Here is a 25,031-nt window from a genome sequence, read left to right on the forward strand (position 1 = left end):
ATGGATGATCCTAGCTTTTGCTGAAAGCATTTTTATGGCTGAGAAAGTTTTAACTAACTAGAAAGCACAAATGAATCAAAATTGATCCTATAGAGAGCTCTAGGCATTAGCTGTTAAATCAAATATCATTACTAGCTTTTATATAAATCTCAGCTTGAAACGTGACAGTTAAACCAACATAGATTAACATGACAAAATGTCGAGTAATATGAAGCCTTCAGGGACTAGCAAAGATCAATCAAGACAATGGATATAACCTAATCTTGGCCACACGATACTCCTGAGACTGCCAGCGGTGCGCACCAGGCAAATGCTAAATAGGTAGCTACTCTATACAGAATATTTTTAACCACCGACGGAAAAAGAAGGGTGTTTTAAGTTGGAAATTTTTTATAAGTTCTCAAGTGATTTTACAACGATTTTAGATGGGTATCTAAGATCGTTGTTCATGTCATTGTAAAATCACTCAATTCCCCTAAGTAGTTTTAAAGTTATTAGCTACATATTTTTACATATTTTGTCAACAGCGGCAGATAAAGTATGTATGTATTTACCTTTACATAATTTACTTTCAAATACAAGTATGACCTATGAATATGGCATTCTTGGTGTAATTCTACCACCAAGCAATTTTTATCCATCCTTTTTTTTTCTGTATCAGTCTTTAGATGAAATAGCCATAGTTACAAGAACTGCAACAGTACGTAATACTGAAGTAATCCTCTTTGTTGCAATATCGATAACGCAAGCCTGTCACATAAAATCGGATTACAGTGCGCCCGCAATGTCGCGTTCCGACCGATTAGATGTTTTAATACCGATGGACTTTTGAAAAATATAAAAACTATTTTCAATCAACTTTGTAGTGCGTTAAATAAGGGAATGTGTATGAGTTATTTTGTCTATTGAATTTTATTAAATAAGGTACCTGACTCAAAAATGGCACCTCCATACATCTGTTACCTTTTATAGGGCAACATTAGGTGACGTAATAAGGCCGTTTCGGTACATGGATAGATATACCTCAATAAGTACATCAATAAAATTTTGACACAGACTGGCTCGATTATAAAATTTCGAATTTCCCAAATCTGGTAGTAGGTAAGAACTGACCGAAAACTCTGTAAAATTTTATGTACTTCCTACCAACTAAATAGATACCCCGTTCGTCGAACATTCTAGTCTAATCCCTCAGCAAATTGTCAAGAGATCGTCGGTAATGACTGGTACAAGATAAATGCATTACAGCACACATCTCGCCGCTAGATATCTAATCGATCTTCTAATTGAGATCGATGTCTCGGATGTAAGTCACCGAGTACGATGCGAATGGTGCATCATACCTAGTAGTAGGTAGGTATCTTGTTGACTTATGGATTCGTTTGTAGAAAACTTGCGTATTGCCTATATTTATTTTTGGAGGTCTGCTACATGCTTCTTATGTTAAGAAAATAGTACCTATATGATATTTCAGTGCGTACAGCAGTGCTGAAATATCTATTTTCTACATTTAAAAATGAAATTGTTTTTGCATCATTCTGAGTTTTCCACACCACCCTTTTAAAGAAATGCGTTACCTACACACTCATTTAAAGAAGCCCCTTGTTCTAGATGATGCCTTCCTAAACATACTTAAGTCATACACCTAAATCACACTTAATTCCTTAACGTTACATACAGCGGGATCTCTCAGAGCTAAGCCTGCCGTTACCGTCGTGTCAATCAGAGAGGTACACTAATTAAGTTCCCAATTAGCTCGAGTACAGCGCAGAGCATTACTGGGAAATATTTAGGTTAACTGCCAGTTGAAGCAGTCGATAAATACACTGATTTAATGAGATAGGTACTTCAAAATCAATGCTGTGGGTTTGAAGAAGCTGAACAGACAGAGATCAAGAAAAATGTTTTTTTTTCAGTAACTGAGGTAAATCTCCAGTAGAGAGCAGCCTTAAGTTGAAACTTGCAGGAATGCATTTTAAAATTGGAGTAAAATTATGTAACCGTACGTATAGTCGTAATACTTACGGAATTAGTAGACACTACGGTGTTACCAAAATTATACCTCGCTGGTCACAATTTCTTATTGTTAAAAATGACAATTTACCATGTTGTCTTAACATATTACCATGTTGTTTTAACTATATTGGGAAACCGACCCCAACACAGTTGGGAAAAGGTGCGGGGGATGATTATCATAATTAGCTTTTCGATGTATTCAGAAAGTTAATCACTAACTTCCACTAACTAGCTACTGCAACAGACCCACAGGTGGACAAAAACAATACAGTTATTTGGTCAGTGCCGAACGCGGTTTCGCTAGATGTCACGCACCAAACGTTGGCATAATGGATGTCCCTCGTTACTCCACGTAAATTAAACTTCGATTAGGCTCCTGGCTTGTTCGTACAACATACATTATTTAGGTCACGGGATTGTTGCATTTTATGTGGGAAGTCATTTGTTATTGTGTAAGTTACCTACATACAAATTTTGGTAACATTCGATACTTTGAAGTAGGCATTGTTTACCTTCTACGAATACAAAGGCTCACTGGTGTCTTCGTTTTTCTTTCACACATCATTCGCAGGTCTGTCAAAAATTCTTTAGAAATAGCAGTACCTTTGTACTCAATAGTAAAATGCTATTTCAAATTATTGTTTACAGTGTGTACAAAAATTATGAACACATAAATAAAATGTGTTTTTTGTTTGTTTAAACCAACATTTTTATAGCGTTCCTGTCTTCCACATTTTATATTCAAACAATTCTTTCACAAACAGACTTGTCGCTTCAGAATTATTAAATACCAAGTTACGAAGCGAGACACGGGTTAAACGCAAAGAATATTACATCCTACTAATATTATAAACGCGAAAGTTTGTATGTATGGATGTATGGATGTCTTTCACGCAAAAACTACTGAATGGATTTTAATGAAACTTTACAATAATATAGCTTATACATCAGAATAACACATAGGCTACAATTTGTAAACATATTGTTCGAAATACTAAACCTGCGCAGACGAAGTCGCGGGCACCAGCTAGTATTACATAACAATACGAGAATACGGGATTATTTCGTACCGGCAAGTATGCTGGCGGTTCTGAACCGAGGCTTGAGTGCCGAAAAAGTTACCGAGGTACTTCACTAATTGGATTGCTTCGCGGAAAGCACGCGAGTAAATATGTAATACGCATACATGGGAACGTTTGTTGCCAATTCTTTTTGTGATAGCTTTTGTTTTAAGATTGAGACACGGTCATTTGTTTTTCTTTAAGTTTGAGTTCAAGACTATTGTTTTGTCAGGTCATTAGGTAGGTTGCGTAATTTTTTCGGCAGGTAACTTAACTCATTTTGAGTGCGATTGGATTGGCCGCAAGTGTAGATTACAACTTTCGTATTTTACAAATTATTCCATTTACGACCGTTCAACAAGTCGCCTAACGAGCCATATAATGTAAAGACACGTAAAACATTACTTACATCGGGAGCTATATTTCTACATAATCACATGAGATTACCTCAGCGGGATGTAAGCGAGGCTATAAAAACCTCGTAAATTTGCCGCCATAGTGTTCCTGTCAGTTAGCTAGAAAGCTCCAAGGAGCTATAAAAATTTTAAATTACTGTAATGGAATATTTTACTGCTTGTTTCAAGGACCTGGTTACGTGGACAGGTAGGACGTAAACAAAATAGGAAACTACAATTTTTATTAATACTTATATGACAATAACAATGACTTCTTTAAAACTTTTCGACGTAGACATTCTAAAATGTAATACCTTAAAAAGGAAACTCAGAATTGTCACAAGTCAGTTTCATCACAATTATGCTACGGCGTAGCCACTTCGTAGCCGTCGTAGCATTCACGACCTTTAAAAATCTTTCCTCCGTGAGATCATAAAGTGACTACCTCCAATTCCCACAAAAGGGAGCCATTATCAATATTAAAGTGCAATCCGTGACGTAGATATGAGTCGCAGTCGTAACGGAGTGAAGTGATCCTTTCATAAAATATTAGCTTTGTGCGAAGGTAATCCCACTAATGGGGCCGGTCGGAGCGCGAGGCTAATTACAAAAATAGCCTACGCTCCACTTATTAGCTTTACGGAGGCCGTGAGCATAGCGGAATTATAATGCAAATTTATCGTGTGTAGTGTGATTAAATTAAGGAAAATATGTGCGCATGGCACACGGGAGGGTTGTATATTGTTTTTAATTTTCCTTTAGTATAGCTTACCTACATAAACTTAGCGGATATGTTAGTACTTATTGTGTATTTTAACGTAGCAGGCGAAATAAATGCTTGCAAAAAATATGTCAGCGCCAGTTGAAGAGGGCAAAGAAACTAAAAGCCTTGATGACAGCGCAGACGAATATAGCTTAATGCGAGACAAAACATTGAGACGAGTATGATAAAATCTTCAAGATTGCATTAGACAAATGAACATATTATTTTGAGCACATAATACTCTATTGTAAGGCCGTCTCTCATTAACGATATTGTTTTGCAAACATATTCCCAATTACAATGGGTCATGTTGTTTGGACCTTATCACGGACAGCTAAAAAGATTAAATAGGTTAGAAGAGCCAGCTAAATCTGTTTGACCTTTGCGAAATAGAAAGAAAAGGTCAGTTCTCTTAGAATATACATCATACATAATCGGGTTATAGGATAAGTAGTATGACATTTTGGAGATAAGGGCTTTATTATAATAGGATTATCTAATGGACTTGACCATTCACTTGTCACGGCAGCGTCGAGGATCGTAGACGAGGTTTTATTGAGACCGTAAATCCCGTTCAACTACCGTATCGTAAAACCGTGCACTAGTAGTAGGTACCTACTCACAGCAAAAACAAAATAGAAAAAGAATCCCTCAGCATTCAATCATTTTTTCCGGTCATTAAATCGTCGCGCTTGGTAAAAAAATAATAACTCAGGAACAGCATTCGTCCCAAATATTTAACATTAAAAACAAATCCATCTTCCTCTTCAGAAAACAAAAACATGTTATAATAAAAAAGAAATTAAAACGTCCGCCACAAACAGGCTGCGAGGCAATCCGAACGAATTTCACATTTTCGTCGTAAAACGAAACCGACTTATTATAAAAGTTATGGTACTCGTTAATCTTCTAGGGAGAAACGTAAGCGTCTTTCAAACAGGCCTTTCGTAATTATATACAGAAGTTTTTACATAGGAACTTAGTAAGACAAGTTTGGGCCAATGTAAGCAAGTTTAGGCAATGAGTCGGCGATACCGGAGCAATTCCACTACTTATCCCTGTAGTTTGAAATTTGGCTGAGATTAATTTACTGCGTATAAAGGAAGAGGACCAATATTATATTTAAGAAATGCAGTGAGTTGGTTATGGTCACCTAATTTTATGGTAATTGGCAACAGATTCCAGTCTGAACCTCAAAAATCCAAATTTTAATCTACTGGTATATAACATTGATAATAATTTAGAGTCTTAAGTTTGTGTAAAGGAGGCATAGAAAGAAAAAGAAACAAATGTTCAATATGAAAAAAATAATTTATTATCAGATTAAAGTATAAAAAAGTATTACTCATTATTTAAAAAATGAGAACTTATAAAATAACTATACATATCACCCTCACGAAAACAGACAAGGTACTTAGGTACTGAGACTTTCTCAGGTAATTGTAGGTACAGTAGGTATGACAGATATGTATGAAACTTTAATGTGTTAATACAGGTATTGCACAGATTCATATATTTCTTTTCTTTTCAAAGTTATTTTGACGAATAAACGGTTTGTGCACTTTTACCAGTCGACGAGAGATTTTGAACTTTTTAGGTTATAGAATATAACCTATTTTAGGTTATAGAGTTAATGATTTTAGACGTAGAACGTATGAGGAACCAAAATTAATGAAACAAAACATTGATTAAAAAGGAACAACGTTATACGTTACAAGCAAGCTTTTCGTGTCCCCTATTTTATAACGAACACTAGTACAAGATTTAAAAGACGAAATTGAAAGATACATTTGTAATGATAAAGACGTTTACACACGAAAGAAAGTATGAAGAAAATACTCAAAATATTATACAATTTTCTAATGTACTTAAGACAATTTGTAGTACAAGCTAGTAATAATAATTATATTATCTTCGTTGATTACATTGCTTCGTGTGTGACGGCCTTTAGTTCAAAAATTCGCCAAGCACGAAACTGCAACTACTCCATCACGCTATTTCTACGAAAGTACGAACTACTATAAAAAGCACGCAATGGAATGTTAACGCATAGAAAATTTCGTGTATGGCAAATTCGGTAGATAGTAAAATCGATGAGTATTATATTTTGTGAAGAATGTGTATATTCTATAGTGCACCGACTTTTATACAAATGGGAGAATAAACATTAGCCATGTTTTTTTAATTAGTCATTATTTGTCGTTGTTTCTGTCTCTCTATTTTGTGGTACACAACTTTCAAATTGTTCAATATCTAAACGGTGCACTGCAGAATCAAAGCTATTAGAATAAGTTTACATATTTAGTCTTGATTATTATTTGTTCAGTTTATCGAAGTCCCTTTGTACCGACAACTTCACAGTAGCAGAACATTAACTAACTTTACACATAGCTCCGTACAATTTCTAAATTTAACAAGTTGAATACAGTGGCAGTAAAGATATTTTAATTTAGCTGCTCCAAACTGCCTGGATGCCGATTGCTGCTAAGTTCCTACTTCTACGCGATTACTGAATATTGTGCATCGACAACGCAGCATATAAACAAAATATATAGGTAAAATATCTTGACAGCTTTTGAGCTTTCAATGTATAAATAAATTTACAAAATTCAATTGACTATCACAATTATATGTAGGCCTTTTAAAAACCTGAACTGATTTCAAATCACAATAACCATTCCGATAATATTTTACGATTTATCACAATTAAAATAGATACTGTACATGTGGCGGGCAAAGTCTACTACTCATGCAATATTGACGCTGGCATCGAGCGGGCGACGCCCACATTACAGGAATAGTGGACTCTGTCCGCAAGATATAAAAATATAAATTATACGATATAAAAATAAATAAATCACAGATTCCCGCGCAAAGCTCCTGCAAGAATTTGTATTCTAAAGTTAAACTTGTAAGTGTATTCCTTTACGTTATACTGTTGTAACATTATGGCAAGTTTTCAATAATTTAATAATATTAATGATCATTATGCATTTTAACGATATCTTCTAAAATTATACCTATATACAATCAAGTAAATACTTTTACGTGTATTATGAATGATCGCTACACATACATTTATTTAAGCCAATACTGCGCGGGTCGCTAAAATTCCGCTTTGCGACAATTCCTTGCATTCCCATAAAGCTATACCATTATATGATAGACATTTATAACAATTGTAAGAATTATTGTAGCATAGCTACTAGAAGCGAAGGGAATCTTTAGCTACATTTTAGATCCTTTTTAACTATATCGGATCTTAAATATGTGAATGTCAATCATACCTTAAGGAATTACGACAATATACTGATCAAGATTTTGCATGATCAAAGTATAGACTTGCATCTTTAGGATCAAATTTTTAATTCCGTCTCATTTTGACGCTAATTACGAATAAATTATTTCAAAAGTGTGACGTAACAGGAAGAGGCAAAACGTGTCACGACATTCGACATAGTATAGTGACATTCCATTGATAGAATGACGTCATGAAGACTTACACATGTCTTTGACAGACATTGGACGCGACGATGGCATCCCATACATTTACTACTGAACTACGTAACGCGTCAATGGAATGCCAACCAAAGGTCGATATGTAGTGTCGAACTTTGTTTCTGAATTTATTTGTAACGCCATTTTGAATTTATTGTAGTGACGAAATAGGATGCGCATCTATACGGTGTAATATTATAAGTATAAATTATTACGCAGAAGAAAATTAAGCTACCGAAAGGTATAACCTTAGCAAGGTGAAGAGACCTAACATTTAGAGTAGAAAAAGTTGTGATTAATTTAAGTTTTAATTTTCTACGTAGCCATAAAGGCTTAGTAACGTGCGAAACTGCAATTTTACTGTCAAATCTCACGTCAACTTATTACGAAGGCCATTTCTAACAACCAATCGCGAGCGCTCACATGATATTTTACAATAAAAATCCAAGCTTTTAACTTTTAGGCGGATAACTTCTCTATTAATCTTGGCGGTAAAAATGTAATACAAAACTCGGGCTTGACTTCTTCGGATATCAATGCCATATTTCTTTGTTCACATAAGTCCTTTGTTTGGACTTACGGTGGTACCCTGATTACGTAGAAAACAGTTGCTTGATTCAAATACCTTCAAAAGGGCATTACATACACTGCCTTTACACGACTTCCTTATTGGTAGTGTCGCAATGTATGCCAATATTTTACGTAATATAGGGTGTTTAATCGGACAAACCTTACCGTGGATGAACCACGCTACATTTACCGTTATCCATAGCTTAATCCGTATCTGGTAGCAACTTGCGGCGTATGGGTAGTGGCCACGGCTAGTAATAAAGGAACGTCATTCACGTCGATGTTCAGAGATTTGGTTAGTGTCGCGATATCGCAGAAGTCTGTAGACATTAGCATGTCGGCTAACGTTTTTGATAGCACGCAGAATTCACGCAGTTTGCCTTCCAGGAATGAGAGGCACTGTGGAAGAAAGAAATGAAACGTTTTAATGGTGTTATTCAATGAAATGAAAATTGAGTTTTTGGTTTTGTAATTTACGAACATTTGTCTTTATTTTAGATAACGCTATTTGAAGTTAAAATAAAAGGTATTACATGAAGAAACTCTCTTAAGATTTTGTCATAGCCTGTGCTTCAACACTTTTGCTGATGGGCAAAGTTCTCCTACATTTTTGTGAGGGCTAAAATAAATTATTTACTAATAATATTTAATAATTAATATAATATGGTATTAATGCTCAATCCTTCTCCGTATGAGAGGAGGCATGTGCCCAGCAGTGGGACGATAAAAAGGGCTGTAACAGGAATTAATATGTATAATAATGTACCTGTTGCGCAGGCACCCTGGCCTTCCACATGGCAGGTAATGTATCCAACATGGCGCCCACCAGTGACGACATGCCACCCGAACCGCAGTCTCTGCCTACTACGCGTACTTCCCTGAGAAAAATAGAAGTATAAAGAATTACTTATCTACCCAAAATCATTATATTTTAACATGGAGGATGACAACATAAAATACGTCCGACTGTTAAAGGAGATTGGGCAAGAATGTATGAAGTTTGGTACAAATGTCCACCACGAACGAGACCTATATAATTAAATAGTCCACTTAATTTAGAGTAACTTTTACTAAGAAAGTAAAAAAAGAAACAATGCCAAAAAAAAGTTATAGCCAAAAATGTATGTTAAGTTTCGGCAGTTTTTGTATGTTTTCATTATTATTTTATTCCATTTCCGCACTTTATCTAAAATTAAGATTAGTAAGACACATATTTGCATATAAACAGCCCATATTTTTTGCCCGATGGATAAACGAATCACTAACCAATTGAGGCGCCAGAAGTGCTTGAATATACTCAGCGGTTCCTGGATCTAAGAAAGTTCGATGTAACTGGTGGTGTCTTCTCTCTAATAATCGAATATTACGAAGAGTAATTGAAAAAAATAAATAGAAAAAATCTATAAAATGTTTTATTTGATTTTGCTATAACTTTTTTCTATACAAAAAATGTTCTATATTTAACGGGCTATCTAGCCATATAGGTCTCGCTCGTGGTGGACATTTGGACCGGAACCGCCTATTGTCCTTTGGTATCAGGGGATGTGAAACCAAATTTTCAGTATGGAATCTGGCGATAGCTAAAATTAGCATCAGGCTCAATTTACACCGCCGAATGAAATTAAGTTATGTAAAATTATCTTCTGAAACTGGCATACGAGCGAATTTTTTGCCTCGGTTCTAAATAGACTACTAAGCTATGTAGTTTGTATAAAGTTCATTATTTAGTTGTCAAAAGTCACTCCATTTAATTTAACGGTAGTATAAATACAGAGATGGAGACTCTAGGTCTAGGTGATACTTGTAGTAATGTTGTATGTATAAAATAGTTGGTATAATATTTACCAAGTGTTGATGTCGCCTATGATAGCGACGGCGACGGGCCCGGGCGACTCCGTGGTCTTGTTGATGTGTGAAGTCAGGTCCAAGTCGCGACGTAGCTGCGGCTCCCACATAGCCGGTTTGGATATTGTTCCTGTAATATTGAGTTAATAAATCACTATTACGATAATAAAATGTTTATATTATTATACGTTAAGGTGAGTGAAAATGCAATTAATCTGCAATTTCTGATGCAACATTGTGGTTTCACGACAATAATTGGGGAAATATTACAGATATTTAAAATTCACTATTAGACTAAGCAAAACGGTTGTTAATCAACAAGATTGTTATAACTTCATCCACATTTTCTAAGTTCTTCTTAAGATGTCTTTTACCTAGCCTGACAAATGAATTTCGATCTGCAAAATTGTATTAAAGAGAACCTTACCTTGTAAAATTAAATCAGGTACATAATGATCGGTGACTCCTCCCAGCAGCGAGGCATCGAACCCCGCACGCGGCGCCTGCCCCGCCCCGCGCAGCCCGCACACCGGGAACTCCAACACTTGCTGAACTTCCACTAACTTCTCCCTCGCCTTCTCCTTATTAACCCTCCTCTCGCTCCTCTTCGCCTCACAACTCTCCTCCTTCGACTTCACATAGTTAACAACCACCGTATTCTCCTTCCGCTGTCTCACAAAAGTCTTTGGCGTCTCATCCCTCTCAGGCGACGACTCCACAATAGTCTCTTTAGCAAACTGCGGCTCGATCTGTCGCGGCATGTCGTTCATGTACTCCATCTCCGAAGCGTTGGTCGGCGTCTGCAACATCGACTCCAGCAGCTGACACTTGACACAAGTCTCACATCTCTCCTCCTGTATCGGCGGCACGATCGTCGGGTCAAACTGGAAGTTATCCAACTTCAAATTCCCCGGCTTCCCAATGTAATGTCTATCTAATATCTCTAAGTTTTTGCTCTTCATATAATTAGTGACTATCTGAGGGTACTTATCGAACTCGAACTTAAAACCGGAATGTTTGATTGGTTTGGAATGTTGAAGCGTTTGCCCGCAGCATTTCGACGGACTGTCCGCCCGCTTGTCCTGCACACAGCCTTCTTTCTTGCATGGTTCAGTCAACTTCTCTGGTACTTCTAGCGTTACGGGTTCATTGTGGACTTTGGAAGACTTCTTCACGGATTTCCCGTCTACTGACTTGTTCTTGAGGCCTACAAGTTTGTCGTTATCTCCTAACACAAATACTACTTTCTTCTCCTCCACCTCATTCTCGGAAAGTGACGAATTAAGACTAGAATCCGAAGAGGCCTTTAACGACAGCATCACGGTTGGGTTCCGCTTGAGCTGGCTCGTGACCGGCAGGTCGCTGGTGGAACTACAGTCTGTTACTACGAAGTCGGAGCTATTAGAGAGCTTTTGACCTAAGTTGGCGAGCGTGGACGACCGCTTGATGCTGACCTCGCTGGCCGCTAACGTACTGACACTACTATCACTGTTCAGAGTATTCACCGACGGCACTGTTAAACTGTCCGCTTCGCACTGCGCGAGTTTGTTTACGTGTGTGGCTGTCCTCTTCAGGCCGGTGACTTCGGGGGATACGCTTACGACTTTTTCTTCAGTGAGCTTGCAGTCTTGGAATTGGAAGTCGTTCCGTCTGACGTCGCCGCAGCGCAAGAAGTACGTGAGGACAACAAGGAGTCTGTTGAGGAACTGTGTGTTGGTTTGTCCGCTGATGATGGTGCGGGCAGCGCGGGGAGGGAACCCGATGCTGCCGCAGAGATCATTGAGTTGCGCCCAGAGCGCGTTGTAGGGCCTAGATACTGCGTCAGTTGGCCTCGCTTGGTGGTCTATAGTGTCGTACGGGCTCACGGTGGCCACCCAGCCCAGGTGGTACGTCAGCACGTGCGTCAGTAGCGTGCTGATGAAACTGTAACGAGAGATAGTCCTTCATTATAACGTCGTGCACTCACGACTATGCTAATCACTATTCGGTCGGAGCATTAAGAGATCACGATGCACGTTTAGCGAAATTAAACATAACATAACGTTATGTTTAATTTCGCTAAACGTGCAGCCTAATAGGTACGCATAATAAGTATGTGCCAACTAATTGAGAATATAGACTTATTTAATTTTAATAGCCTTCAATATTGGAATGCAAATATCCGTAAGGATATCGATTTTTTTGCAAAATTGAATGGAAGAATCAGGATCAATATGATATGGTTCAGTTTGCAAAGGTTTACATAAATCGATAGGCACTAAACAGCGTTTCATACATAGTATTTTTTCTAATTAAAAAAAACAGCTGATAAGGAGCTAATTTACATTTAATTAATTCGATCGGTTAGAAAACGTGTCTAAATTACCGACAACATATTTCTAACTACATATTTCAACTGTTCCACGGACCAACGTTGCACAACAATGTTCGGCAATTTGTAAAGCCGACGTCAATCCATTAAAAAAAAACAACACCAGCAATCACGTGAGGAACACGTAAACATTACGACGAAAATAACTAAGCATCTATAATACGCCCAAGTTTAAAAAATAAACTAAACACTAAGAGAAAAAGACAGCGTTTCCATTCACACTTTGTTTCAGATAATTGACGTTAAAAAACGCGCGAATTTGTGTGCATAGAGTTTTAGTTTTTGTTTTTTAATTTGTTAATCGGAGGTATTGGACGCGTTCCAGACAGCCAACGTTGCGATAGTCACGTCTGGAGTCGAGATTGATTATCGAACTTACATAATTGTCGCGTGGGTGTTTTACGGTTTGATATGAAATAATATGACTAATGGTAGGACTGTTTTTTTTTAAGTATCACATGTAGTGTTTTATTAACATAAAATTAACTGCTTCTTTTGTTTGTCATCTTATATAAAAACACTATTACTACTGAATTAAATTGACATTTCTGATGAATACATAGATAGGCAATTTGTTAGGGTGTCTGTTAAGGTGAATATCTCAGATGCCCTACACTTCATTTATCTTATTGTATTATCTAGAATGGACCCGTCACAATCAATCTTATGAAAAATATACAAAAAAACGATTTTCATCGTGCTATACAAGAGGTTATAATGATGTAATCTTTGATACGTATCAAAACATCTGTAAGGCGAAGCTCGCAAAAAACATATGACCTCATACCGAGCTAAAGGCATAAGCACAACTTGTGCAAATAACAAGTGCAAACACTTTCTACCAATATATAACCAGAACAAACACCTGTATATTGTTTGTTGAACATTATATAACGGATTGTGAGGGAGCTTTAGGAAAATCATGTGATAATGTTTATGCCCAGTTATCTGATGAACCGGCCATATAACCTCGCACGTACGACTGTAAAATATATCTCTTTCGCGCCCACACATCACGTGAATTTTATAGGAAATAATAAAATATTAACACAGGAATTTCATTATTGTAGGAAACTGATGAAGTGCGTTTGGCTCGTGGATGCGGAACTTTTGACACCACAAGAGTATCTTGTATGTATAGTTTTTTTCGCGCATTATAAGATATGATGATGATACTTTTTATACATGGTAGTTGAGACTATAGAGACTTTTTGCTCCATCTCAATTGCTCAATGGGGTCTATGACCCCATAAGTACCAGATATATCCAGCAAAGCCCACAAGCAGTTTGGTTATACCAATACTTGGAAGGAAGTAGATAATTTTCACACTAATGAACACTTCATTTTACGTCAATTGCCTGTCATAACTTCCGAAGTAATTTAGGAACTAGAGCCAATTGAGCGAGCAAACAAATACAGCATGAAATTGCGATGATCTATTTGCTTGGATAATCGTAAAACATTACTGGATTGTGGGTTATTAAAAAAATGTGTGTAGGTTGCCAAATACACCTGCGTATTAAAAGTCACTACGATACAGGTTTGAAAAGTCCAGGAATTTTCGAGTGGGTGGCGTTAGTTACAATTTATGAACGATATGTTCACACTTTCAAAATGCATTCAAATTCTACGACATAACAATTTTTCCTTGTAGAAGTCATCTTAACAGTCTATCGCACAATTTTCGAGTATGTTTAATCTGATTACTTATTTAACGGGAACTGATTTCGCATGTGCTAAATATTGTATTTATTTATTTTATCAATCACAGGTACTCTAATGTGTATCATTTCATTAGGTAATATGCAACAAACGTTTTCTTTTATTTACTTTTAATTCTCGACTATGATATAATTTTGATGATGGCATGTATCAATAGGGATGATTCACGGTCTAACAGTTTAATAATGTCATTAATACAATTTTGATATTCAGCCTTCACGGTATTTTTTTTCTTTTAAATCAATTGATGTTGAGTCTATTTTTATTATTTAGTACTGGCCTGAATTACATTGTCTAACATATTTCCGCGTGTCGTAGAAAACTATTGTGTAAGTTGTATCATGTGATCGAGCTAGTAAATCAAGATAAAAATAATTGTTGAAGACAGCCACTGGGCAGCTATTTGGACGTAGAAAGTGTTGGTATGTTTCAACGGGTAGAGTAATTTATTATAGGCGTCACAACGTAAAAACAATGTATAGTAATTAATTAAAAAAAAAAACCTTTAAAGCTTATTTCAAATTAAATTGTATTCATAAATATTGTTTTACTTGATCAGAAAAAAAATTCGAACATTAATAAGAGGCTTGAAAAGTTGAGGGTCATTATAATAGGTATCTAAAGCGAATGCCATAAACGTAGATACAGCCAGAGGAAAAAGATGATTGATGGTCACTCGGTCAAAGTCATTCATCAAAAGCGAGGAACAGAATCGATTTGCATAAGGAAAAACCTCACCAAAAATGGAATTCTCGTCTTCAATTGTTTTATCATGATCGGCCTTTTTTATCGTCCCACTGCTGGGCAAAGACCTCCTATCACACGGAGAAGGATTGAGTATATGATTGATTGAGTATAGGATTGAGCAAGCGTGGTGTAATCACCACGCTTGCTCAGTGCGAGTTGGTGATTTCAAACTTTTTAGTCTAAGTTTCCTCGAGATGTTTTCCGTCACATTTAATCAGACATTGATGTCCAAGATATACGCAAAAAATACATACAAACTTAGAAAAGTTTACTTATTTAGAGTTTCATAAATCCTGAGGCCTTATCACTATTTTATGGTATCACATGTGTAACTATGTAGTACCTAAATCTGACTAAAGGAAAATTCATATTCGTTGTTGCTAGGAGAAATTAACTGATTAGCCGATGTTACTATGCGTTCTTATCAATGGCCGATACACGACGCAATATTTTTTTGAATACACTATACTCGTATTGCTCTAGCTTCTAGTCTATTATTCTCAATCGATTGTTACGATTTACGCTCGAGAAAGTAAACAGAATTTCTATTCAGTATTTCATTCATTTGAATTTCGCGTGGGCTTATGAATACTACAATATATTTGGATTAGACTTTATAGCGTAAATATGTTATGTCTAGTTAGAAATAAATGGCTGCGGTGGGAGTAACAACCTATTCAATAATGTAGTTGAATGGTAGTTCTTTTTTACGATAATTTATTCATGACGATTAATGCTTATCACTTTTACTCGATTTACTCATTAACTCATTACCAGTGTAACCACTAATTAGAATTGTTACTGAAATCTGAAAAAACATATTTTGATAAGTAGATGTTTACATTATAATCAGCTAATTTTCGGGTGTAATGGGTTTTTCTCTGTAACTACTGGACCGATTCCAGAAATTCTTTAATAAACTGAAAACTGCAATATCACGAGCGTTACGTGCATTAATCTTGGCGCTGCAAGCAGAAGAATCTAGAAGCTTTTTATATCATTAACAGCTAGCTTCCAACGCCCCCTCAAGACTAATTCCCACACGGGTAAAACGGCACACGAGTAAAAGTACCCTCAGGGTTTCCTTTATAAATGGGCCATATGCCACCGGTTTTTTTTTTCAACTCGGACCAATTATTCCAGGTACTTAAATAAAATAACTAGGTATTTAAATAAAATACTTACAAATTGGTGGTCTTGGTGTCTCCCACAGTTAATACGGAGCAGAGATCGGACAGTAGAGTCTCGGCGAGTTTGTTGGAGGCCCGCGAGTCTCCCGTGACTAGATTCAACCACATCGGCTGTAGGCGAGGCCCGTACACCAGGTCTGACAACCTATGGAAGAAAATGTTGTTCTTTCAAGTTCGTTTCAAGAAAATTGACACCAATTTTAGCAACGTGGAAGGTTGTATGCTTTTGTGAGAACAGATTTTGATGAAAATGTATAACAATTGAAGCTTTTCCCACGGTTTCGCTAGCTAATTCCTGTAGCCGGATAAAGAGTAGGGGTATGTCCTGTCACAGGTTCAAGACTGTTTGCCTTTCATTTGTTCGACGTTATAATGTCGCGCCAGACGTCGCACGACAGGCAGAGAGAGTTAGTTTCGCACTTAAAATATTAGTAACGAATTTTCGTGTTCAGTTATTTACTTTAAAAAAGTAGTCGTGGTGGCCTAGTGGGCAAAGAACCAACCTCTCGAGTATGAGGGCGCGGGTTCGATTCCAGGTCAGGCAAGTACCAATGCAACTTTTCTAAGTTTGTATGTACTTTCTAAGTATATCTTAGACACCAATGACTGTGTTTCGGATGGCACGTTAAACTGTAGGTCCCGGCTGTCATTGAACATCCTTGGCAGTCGTTACGGGTAGTCAGAAGCCAGTAAGTCTGACACCAGTCTAACCAAGGGGTATCGGGTTGCCCAGGTAACTGGGTTGAGGAGGTCAGATAGGCAGTCGCTTCTTGTAAAGCACTGGTACTCAGCTGAATCCGGTTAGACTGGAAGCCGACCCCAACATAGTTTGGGAAAAAGGCTCGGAGGATGAGTTATTTACTTTAAAAGTTTATAGAAATGACTAACCAGCTCGCAGCATGTTCGGCCGCTTGGTACAGCGTAGACACTCGGCCGCCGGTGGCGCCGGCCGCTAATGTCGCCAGTCGCAGCCGACACACCAGTGCTTGTAGCTGCGGCGAGTGTTCCAGACATCGCCTCACTACGTCACTGTGTGAAGATATACTCACCAGCAAGCAGCATGTTCGGCCGCTTGGTACAGCGTAGACACTCGGCCGCCGGTGGCGCCGGCCGCTAATGTCGCCAGTCGCAGCCGACACACCAGTGCTTGTAGCTGCGGCGAGTGTTCCAGACATCGCCTCACTACGTCACTGTGTGAAGATATACTCACCAGCAAGCAGCATGTTCGGCCGCTTGGTACAGCGTAGACACTCGGCCGCCGGTGGCGCCGGCCGCTAATGTCGCCAGTCGCAGCCGACACACCAGTGCTTGTAGCTGCGGCGAGTGTTCCACATCGCCTCACTACGTCACTGTGTGAAGATATACTCACCAGCAAGCAGCATGTTCGGCCGCTTGGTACAGCGTAGACACTCGGCCGCCGGTGGCGCCGGCCGCTAATGTCGCCAGTCGCAGCCGACACACCAGTGCTTGTAGCTGCGGCGAGTGTTCCAGACATCGCCTCACTACGTCACTGTGTGAAGATATACTCACCAGCAAGCAGCATGTTCGGCCGCTTGGTACAGCGTAGACACTCGGCCGCCGGTGGCGCCGGCCGCTAATGTCGCCAGTCGCAGCCGACACACCAGTGCTTGTAGCTGCGGCGAGTGTTCCAGACATCGCCTCACTACGTCACTGTGTGAAGATATACTCACCAGCAAGCAGCATGTTCGGCCGCTTGGTACAGCGTAGACACTCGGCCGCCGGTGGCGCCGGCCGCTAATGTCGCCAGTCGCAGCCGACACACCAGTGCTTGTAGCTGCGGCGAGTGTTCCAGACATCGCCTCACTACGTCACTGTGTGAAGATATACTCACCAGCAAGCAGCATGTTCGGCCGCTTGGTACAGCGTAGACACTCGGCCGCCGGTGGCGCCGGCCGCTAATGTCGCCAGTCGCAGCCGACACACCAGTGCTTGTAGCTGCGGCGAGTGTTCCAGACATCGCCTCACTACGTCACTGTGTGAAGATATACTCACCAGCAAGCAGCATGTTCGGCCGCTTGGTACAGCGTAGACACTCGGCCGCCGGTGGCGCCGGCCGCTAATGTCGCCAGTCGCAGCCGACACACCAGTGCTTGTAGCTGCGGCGAGTGTTCCAGACATCGCCTCACTACGTCACTGTGTGAAGATATACTCACCAGCAAGCAGCATGTTCGGCCGCTTGGTACAGCGTAGACACTCGGCCGCCGGTGGCGCCGGCCGCTAATGTCGCCAGTCGCAGCCGACACACCAGTGCTTGTAGCTGCGGCGAGTGTTCCAGACATCGCCTCACTACGTCACTGTGTGAAGATATACTCACCAGCAAGCAGCATGTTCGGCCGCTTGGTACAGCGTAGACACTCGGCCGCCGGTGGCGCCGGCCGCTAATGTCGCCAGTCGCAGCCGACACACCAGTGCTTGTAGCTGCGGCGAGTGTTCCAGACATCGCCTCACTACGTCACTGTGTGAAGATATACTCACCAGCAAGCAGCATGTTCGGCCGCTTGGTACAGCGTAGACACTCGGCCGCCGGTGGCGCCGGCCGCTAATGTCGCCAGTCGCAGCCGACACACCAGTGCTTGTAGCTGCGGCGAGTGTTCCAGACATCGCCTCACTACGTCACTGTGTGAAGATATACTCACCAGCAAGCAGCATGTTCGGCCGCTTGGTACAGCGTAGACACTCGGCCGCCGGTGGCGCCGGCCGCTAATGTCGCCAGTCGCAGCCGACACACCAGTGCTTGTAGCTGCGGCGAGTGTTCCACACATCGCCTCACTACGTCACTGTGTGAAGATATACTCACCAGCAAGCAGCATGTTCGGCCGCTTGGTACAGCGTAGACACTCGGCCGCCGGTGGCGCCGGCCGCTAATGTCGCCAGTCGCAGCCGACACACCAGTGCTTGTAGCTGCGGCGAGTGTTCCAGACATCGCCTCACTACGTCACTGTGTGAAGATATACTCACCAGCAAGCAGCATGTTCGGCCGCTTGGTACAGCGTAGACACTCGGCCGCCGGTGGCGCCGGCCGCTAATGTCGCCAGTCGCAGCCGACACACCAGTGCTTGTAGCTGCGGCGAGTGTTCCAGACATCGCCTCACTACGTCACTGTGTGAAGATATACTCACCAGCAAGCAGCATGTTCGGCCGCTTGGTACAGCGTAGACACTCGGCCGCCGGTGGCGCCGGCCGCTAATGTCGCCAGTCGCAGCCGACACACCAGTGCTTGTAGCTGCGGCGAGTGTTCCAGACATCGCCTCACTACGTCACTGTGTGAAGATATACTCACCAGCAAGCAGCATGTTCGGCCGCTTGGTACAGCGTAGACACTCGGCCGCCGGTGGCGCCGGCCGCTAATGTCGCCAGTCGCAGCCGACACACCAGTGCTTGTAGCTGCGGCGAGTGTTCCAGACATCGCCTCACTACGTCACTGTGTGAAGATATACTCACCAGCAAGCAGCATGTTCGGCCGCTTGGTACAGCGTAGACACTCGGCCGCCGGTGGCGCCGGCCGCTAATGTCGCCAGTCGCAGCCGACACACCAGTGCTTGTAGCTGCGGCGAGTGTTCCAGACATCGCCTCACTACGTCACTGTGTGAAGATATACTCACCAGCAAGCAGCATGTTCGGCCGCTTGGTACAGCGTAGACACTCGGCCGCCGGTGGCGCCGGCCGCTAATGTCGCCAGTCGCAGCCGACACACCAGTGCTTGTAGCTGCGGCGAGTGTTCCAGACATCGCCTCACTACGTCACTGTGTGAAGATATACTCACCAGCAAGCAGCATGTTCGGCCGCTTGGTACAGCGTAGACACTCGGCCGCCGGTGGCGCCGGCCGCTAATGTCGCCAGTCGCAGCCGACACACCAGTGCTTGTAGCTGCGGCGAGTGTTCCAGACATCGCCTCACTACGTCACTGTGTGAAGATATACTCACCAGCAAGCAGCATGTTCGGCCGCTTGGTACAGCGTAGACACTCGGCCGCCGGTGGCGCCGGCCGCTAATGTCGCCAGTCGCAGCCGACACACCAGTGCTTGTAGCTGCGGCGAGTGTTCCAGACATCGCCTCACTACGTCACTGTGTGAAGATATACTCACCAGCAAGCAGCATGTTCGGCCGCTTGGTACAGCGTAGACACTCGGCCGCCGGTGGCGCCGGCCGCTAATGTCGCCAGTCGCAGCCGACACACCAGTGCTTGTAGCTGCGGCGAGTGTTCCAGACATCGCCTCACTACGTCACTGTGTGATATAGTAGGAAATTTAAACAGTTTTTAGACCAAAAGCTAAGTAAACATAGCATACACAGCTATTCATACTTCTGTACCTAATGTGCATAGTTTGAGAGGTCTGCCCACAAGTATGGAAAGCCACGTAAGCTACGCTCTTGGTCTGCAACCTAAGCATCAGATAAAGGAAATGTAGATAGTGAAAAAGAGCTTGTACATCCCCTTACTTTTAAGACATAAGCCTCGAAATACTGAAACGTTACTTGACTTTAAATTGCACTCAAAAGTATTTATGTCGTAGTTTGAGCAGTCCTTCGGAAGTGGCGTTTAGTATTTAGCCGTAAGTGCTATAGATTTAATATAAATCTAAATATCATATTTAGCTATAATAACTCATTGTTTGTAAAGCTCAGCATAATCGCGGATTCGGTAAATAAATGTAATGTAAAGGTACAAATACCTTGTTCACACAAGCTAATATTATCAAACATTTGCCAAACATTGGCCAAACATAATAGGTATTGGAGCAAACAATAATCTTGGTAAGTATTTGTATTTACCCTAACTACATAATAATGGTTATTTAATTAGCTTGCTCGTACTCTCAAATGACCTTCTGACTCATCTTGCATTAAAATAACACTTCTTACATGAAAACACTAAAATCCTTTCCCGTGACAAGGTTACCATTTATTTATAACACTATTAGTAGGTATAACGTACCTATATCTATATATTAGTATAAAAAAACTAACTTTTGGCGCTGTTTTTGCATTTGAATGATGTAAGAGAAAACGGGTATAATGGCGTTGATAAATTACTGACAAGAAATATAAATTAATCTCGTCGTTGTTTAGAGAAACTAAACATATATTAGTACCTATTTTACAAACATTTCAATATTTGGAAATAAGTAAAAAAAAAATTAAACAAGACACAAGTCTTTCCAATTTGAATACAAGCATACATTGAATAAAAACTTCGATCTTATAATAAATGCAAAAAAACGGCATGTAATATTTGTATGTAATATTTAGGCCACACAGCAAGGCTACTTTATTCTAGTACACTCTACATCTAGACATTACAAACAAAAATAAAATATCCTTGTGAACTGCAGTGCAAATTGGATGTTAAGGACATGTTTTTATTTCGAATTTGCATTTTCGTGGAGATTTCTCAAGATAAACCAGCGATAAAGAAACTCATTATTTTCATCAAATAATCGAAAAAATATATATTTCCTTTTGCGAGTTTAGATTTTAAAGCAATGAATTGCTACAGCAAACTCTGTCAAAAAGTAGGTTTTAGGAACTTTCCAGCATCATAATAAAATAAATTATCCTTTAACCTACCGGTTACAGAACCGACTGTCAGTAAATTAGCCCTAGGATTTAAAAACCACAAAAAAGCATCCTAAAATTGGGCCTTAAAACCAGTAAATTAAGGATCAAAATTGTTAAAGTGGACATCACTTACAGTTGCGTAGAATCGTTGACGCTGATCAGCAGCGCTAGGCCGAGTTTGTTCTTCCTATGCATCATCGCTGATCCCGTGCTGGCTATGCTATCGCTCGTACCACTTGTCGTGCTGTTGCTGTATAGCTGTTGACAAAAGAGATATTGTACTACTTGATGACTAAGTTTATAAGGATACGTGAAGGAACAAGTTCCCTAGGGATTCCATGCTGTGGACTGTTTCCCATGGTTGCACCCACCACGGGAAACAGCTAGTCTTCATAAAATGAATTGACAGCATAAAGGGCGCATTCTGATTGTTTTCGAGAGGAAATTTCGGAAAATGTTAAAGGCGTAAAACCAATCGCACGCGAGCAGCTGACTCTAACTTAGTAGGCATAGTGTGCTCAGGTTTTTAGATGTCAAAGTATAAGTTTACTTTTTCAGATGTCAAAGTTATCTGTCAAATGTTGGAAAGTATTTTTTAGAAATTCTAAAATATACATACGAGTACATACCATAAATACAATTTAGTTTGACGCAAGTTCAAATAGGAAAATATTTCCTAGTGGTCATTACACACATTGATAACGGTAGCCTATAAAACATGTTGGAAAACAATGGCGTAAAGCCAATACAGCATTGTGTGCAAAGGCTTTAAGCGATATAGAGATTATCCTTTCTTTGTGTTAGTAAGAATTTGGGTCAAGGCATCGAGATAAGAACACCAAACAAAACTAGCCGTGCTTCGGATTACTACTCGTGTTAGAAAGTAAACACTATGCGTGTGATACGTGAATCCCCAATAGAAAACTATGCTGTTCCTTAAGGCTTCAAGCAAAATTTCTACTTTTGAACAAAATCTACGCAAAACATATTATTGACATAGATTGAGGTATATTCTAAGTCCACATCATCATAAGTCTCATCATAAGACACACAAATCACTAACGATAATCATTCTAATTGACAGGCCAATCAATCACGCCAAATAGACCTACATTTACGACTCAAAACCGCAGTCATCACATAAGTCAACAGCCTTTATTTCATATTTGAATATTCATTTAGTAACACGCTGTATGCAAATGCAGGCACGTGATGCTTTACCAACGTTTCCGTTCGACCAATTAATGGCTTGATTGTTAAGTCGTTCTAATTGTTCGACTAACACATGGAAAAGCTTATCTCAATGTTCTACATTGTATGATTGATTTAGCCATCAACGTCTTTATATAACACCCTACGTGTTGTAATATATAGTCGTCATTTTTTATATGCCTGGGGGTCTACTCTAATTCACCGAAAAACGAAGTTTCGTACGAAATTTCGCGAACTTCTTACCACGGTTCCATTTCGTTCCGAAATTTCGTACGAACGAAGATTGTTTGACGTTTATTGTCTATAAACCTACTCTAATCCGAAATGCTACGAACGAATATTTGAGTTTGACAGACGAAACTTCGGAATTTTAACCTCAAATTCAACGAAACCAAAAGAGTTATCGTTTGATTTTCGTGTTACTTTTCGTTTTGTGATTTTTGTGTGAAAATTATTGGCAAAGGCTACAATAATGCTTTTAATCAAAGCAGCTTTACGTGAAGATCGTGTAGAGCGAAGAAGGAACCGGCAGTGCTTGCGCAATCAATTAAATATAAGCGAAATTCCCGACGTAGAGTTTGTAGGAAATCACAGACTCAGTCGGCAATTTTTCGAAGGGTTGTGCCAGGAAGTCGTGCCTTTATTACCTCCAAACAATGCTTATTGCAATTGCTAGACCTTCTGGAATCGAACATATTTCCATTCTCTTAACACCCAAGTTGTAAGTATAAGAACTAAACATTAATGATTTAATTGAGGCATTGACTGTTGTTTACTATGATGCTGATCAATCCTTTATTATTTTCCAGATATGTGACAGTGATTACTACATAACAAATGTGGATGTAACATTTGGTGGAGCAACACATGATGCTTATATTTGGAGAGAGTGTGATATTAAAAGGAGAGCCTCCAGAATGAAACAGTTTATCTGTTAGATATGTTTGACTTTATTGCATTTTGAATATTTGTACAAGTTGGGACAAAAGCGGTACCCCAAACTTTCACATTTATATTATTAATATTGTGTAGTAGTGTTATTCACATATTTTCATATACATGTATATTTTAGGTGACTCTTGGGTATGCTCTAAGGGAGCATATGATGACGCCTATAGATAAAGCTGTTGAAGATTCTCTTGAAGGCAGATACAACTTTGCAGAACTTTGTTAGTGCACATTTTACAAAAGAATAGGTAGGACAAAGTTCTACTCAAGCACATCATAACATCCAGAAAAACTGTATGTTTATTGATTTTAAGAATTTGACATGATGTTATTTCTTTCCTTTAGAGTTTAATAAAAGAATAAATTATATACTTAAAGTTTTATTTACTATTACCCTGTTTAAACATTATAAATTAATAACACAAAACAAAACACTACAAAATCTTAATTCCTATCCACATATTCCTTTATTGTGTTATGCAGCTGCAACAGGGTAGGACTGATGCCTGCCAATTCGCCCCTGATGCCTGCAAGCTCTGCGTTTTGCACCGTCTCTCTCTGTGCACGCTCCTCTTCATATTGATACAATCTGCTTCTTACACCTGTGCTGGCAGATCGTCTCCTTGTAGAGTCCTTGTCGAGAGGCTGCAAAACAACATTCCAATTTTATTCAATAGCTCAGAACAACAGTGTAAACAAAATATGGCTAAGACACTTGAATGTGTTAAGTAACAACAAAAAGTTCTCAACTCAACACTTGACCCATTTAATACCATATGCAAACATAATAAAAAAGATGCAATCATTATTCAATAGTATAAAGTTAATCTGTATTCTTTATGAAGAGTATTTCTTATAAATACACCCAAAAAAATGTTATCTATATTGTGTACAATTTATTTACAATAGCATTACTCAATATAACACAGTAAAATACAAGGTGTGAAAGTCAGGCATTCTTGTGTCAATGGTGGTTGTACATAGGCAGCTTTTACAGCTGGACTCTCAGGTTATCTTCCTGGCTGGGTTCAACTATTCAATCTCCCGCGAGCTAAATCTCTATGTTCGTCCAGGAAATTGAGAACGGTTTCGATTTGTTGAGGAGTTGCCGA

General features: G+C 39.7%; 1 protein-coding gene across 1 annotated transcript in view; it reads right to left on the reverse strand.

The window, feature by feature from the left end:
- Positions 1-5,527: 5,527 nt before the first annotated feature.
- The window catches only part of LOC110374815 (folliculin-interacting protein 2), a 38,761-nt gene continuing 19,257 nt past the window's right edge, over positions 5,528-25,031 (reverse strand). The window contains exons 7-13 of the mRNA XM_064034210.1: positions 21,893-22,017; positions 18,837-18,977; positions 16,175-16,324; positions 10,576-12,071; positions 10,149-10,278; positions 9,070-9,181; positions 5,528-8,702 (exon numbers count right to left, since the gene is read on the reverse strand). Of these exons, the coding sequence (XP_063890280.1) occupies positions 8,496-8,702; positions 9,070-9,181; positions 10,149-10,278; positions 10,576-12,071; positions 16,175-16,324; positions 18,837-18,977; positions 21,893-22,017 (2,361 nt within the window). The 3' untranslated portion in view covers positions 5,528-8,495. The remainder of the gene's footprint in view (positions 8,703-9,069; positions 9,182-10,148; positions 10,279-10,575; positions 12,072-16,174; positions 16,325-18,836; positions 18,978-21,892; positions 22,018-25,031) is intronic.

The sequence above is a fragment of the Helicoverpa armigera genome, chromosome 4 (genome assembly GCF_030705265.1).
Source record: "Helicoverpa armigera isolate CAAS_96S chromosome 4, ASM3070526v1, whole genome shotgun sequence".
Taxonomy (NCBI): Eukaryota; Metazoa; Arthropoda; class Insecta; order Lepidoptera; family Noctuidae; genus Helicoverpa; species Helicoverpa armigera.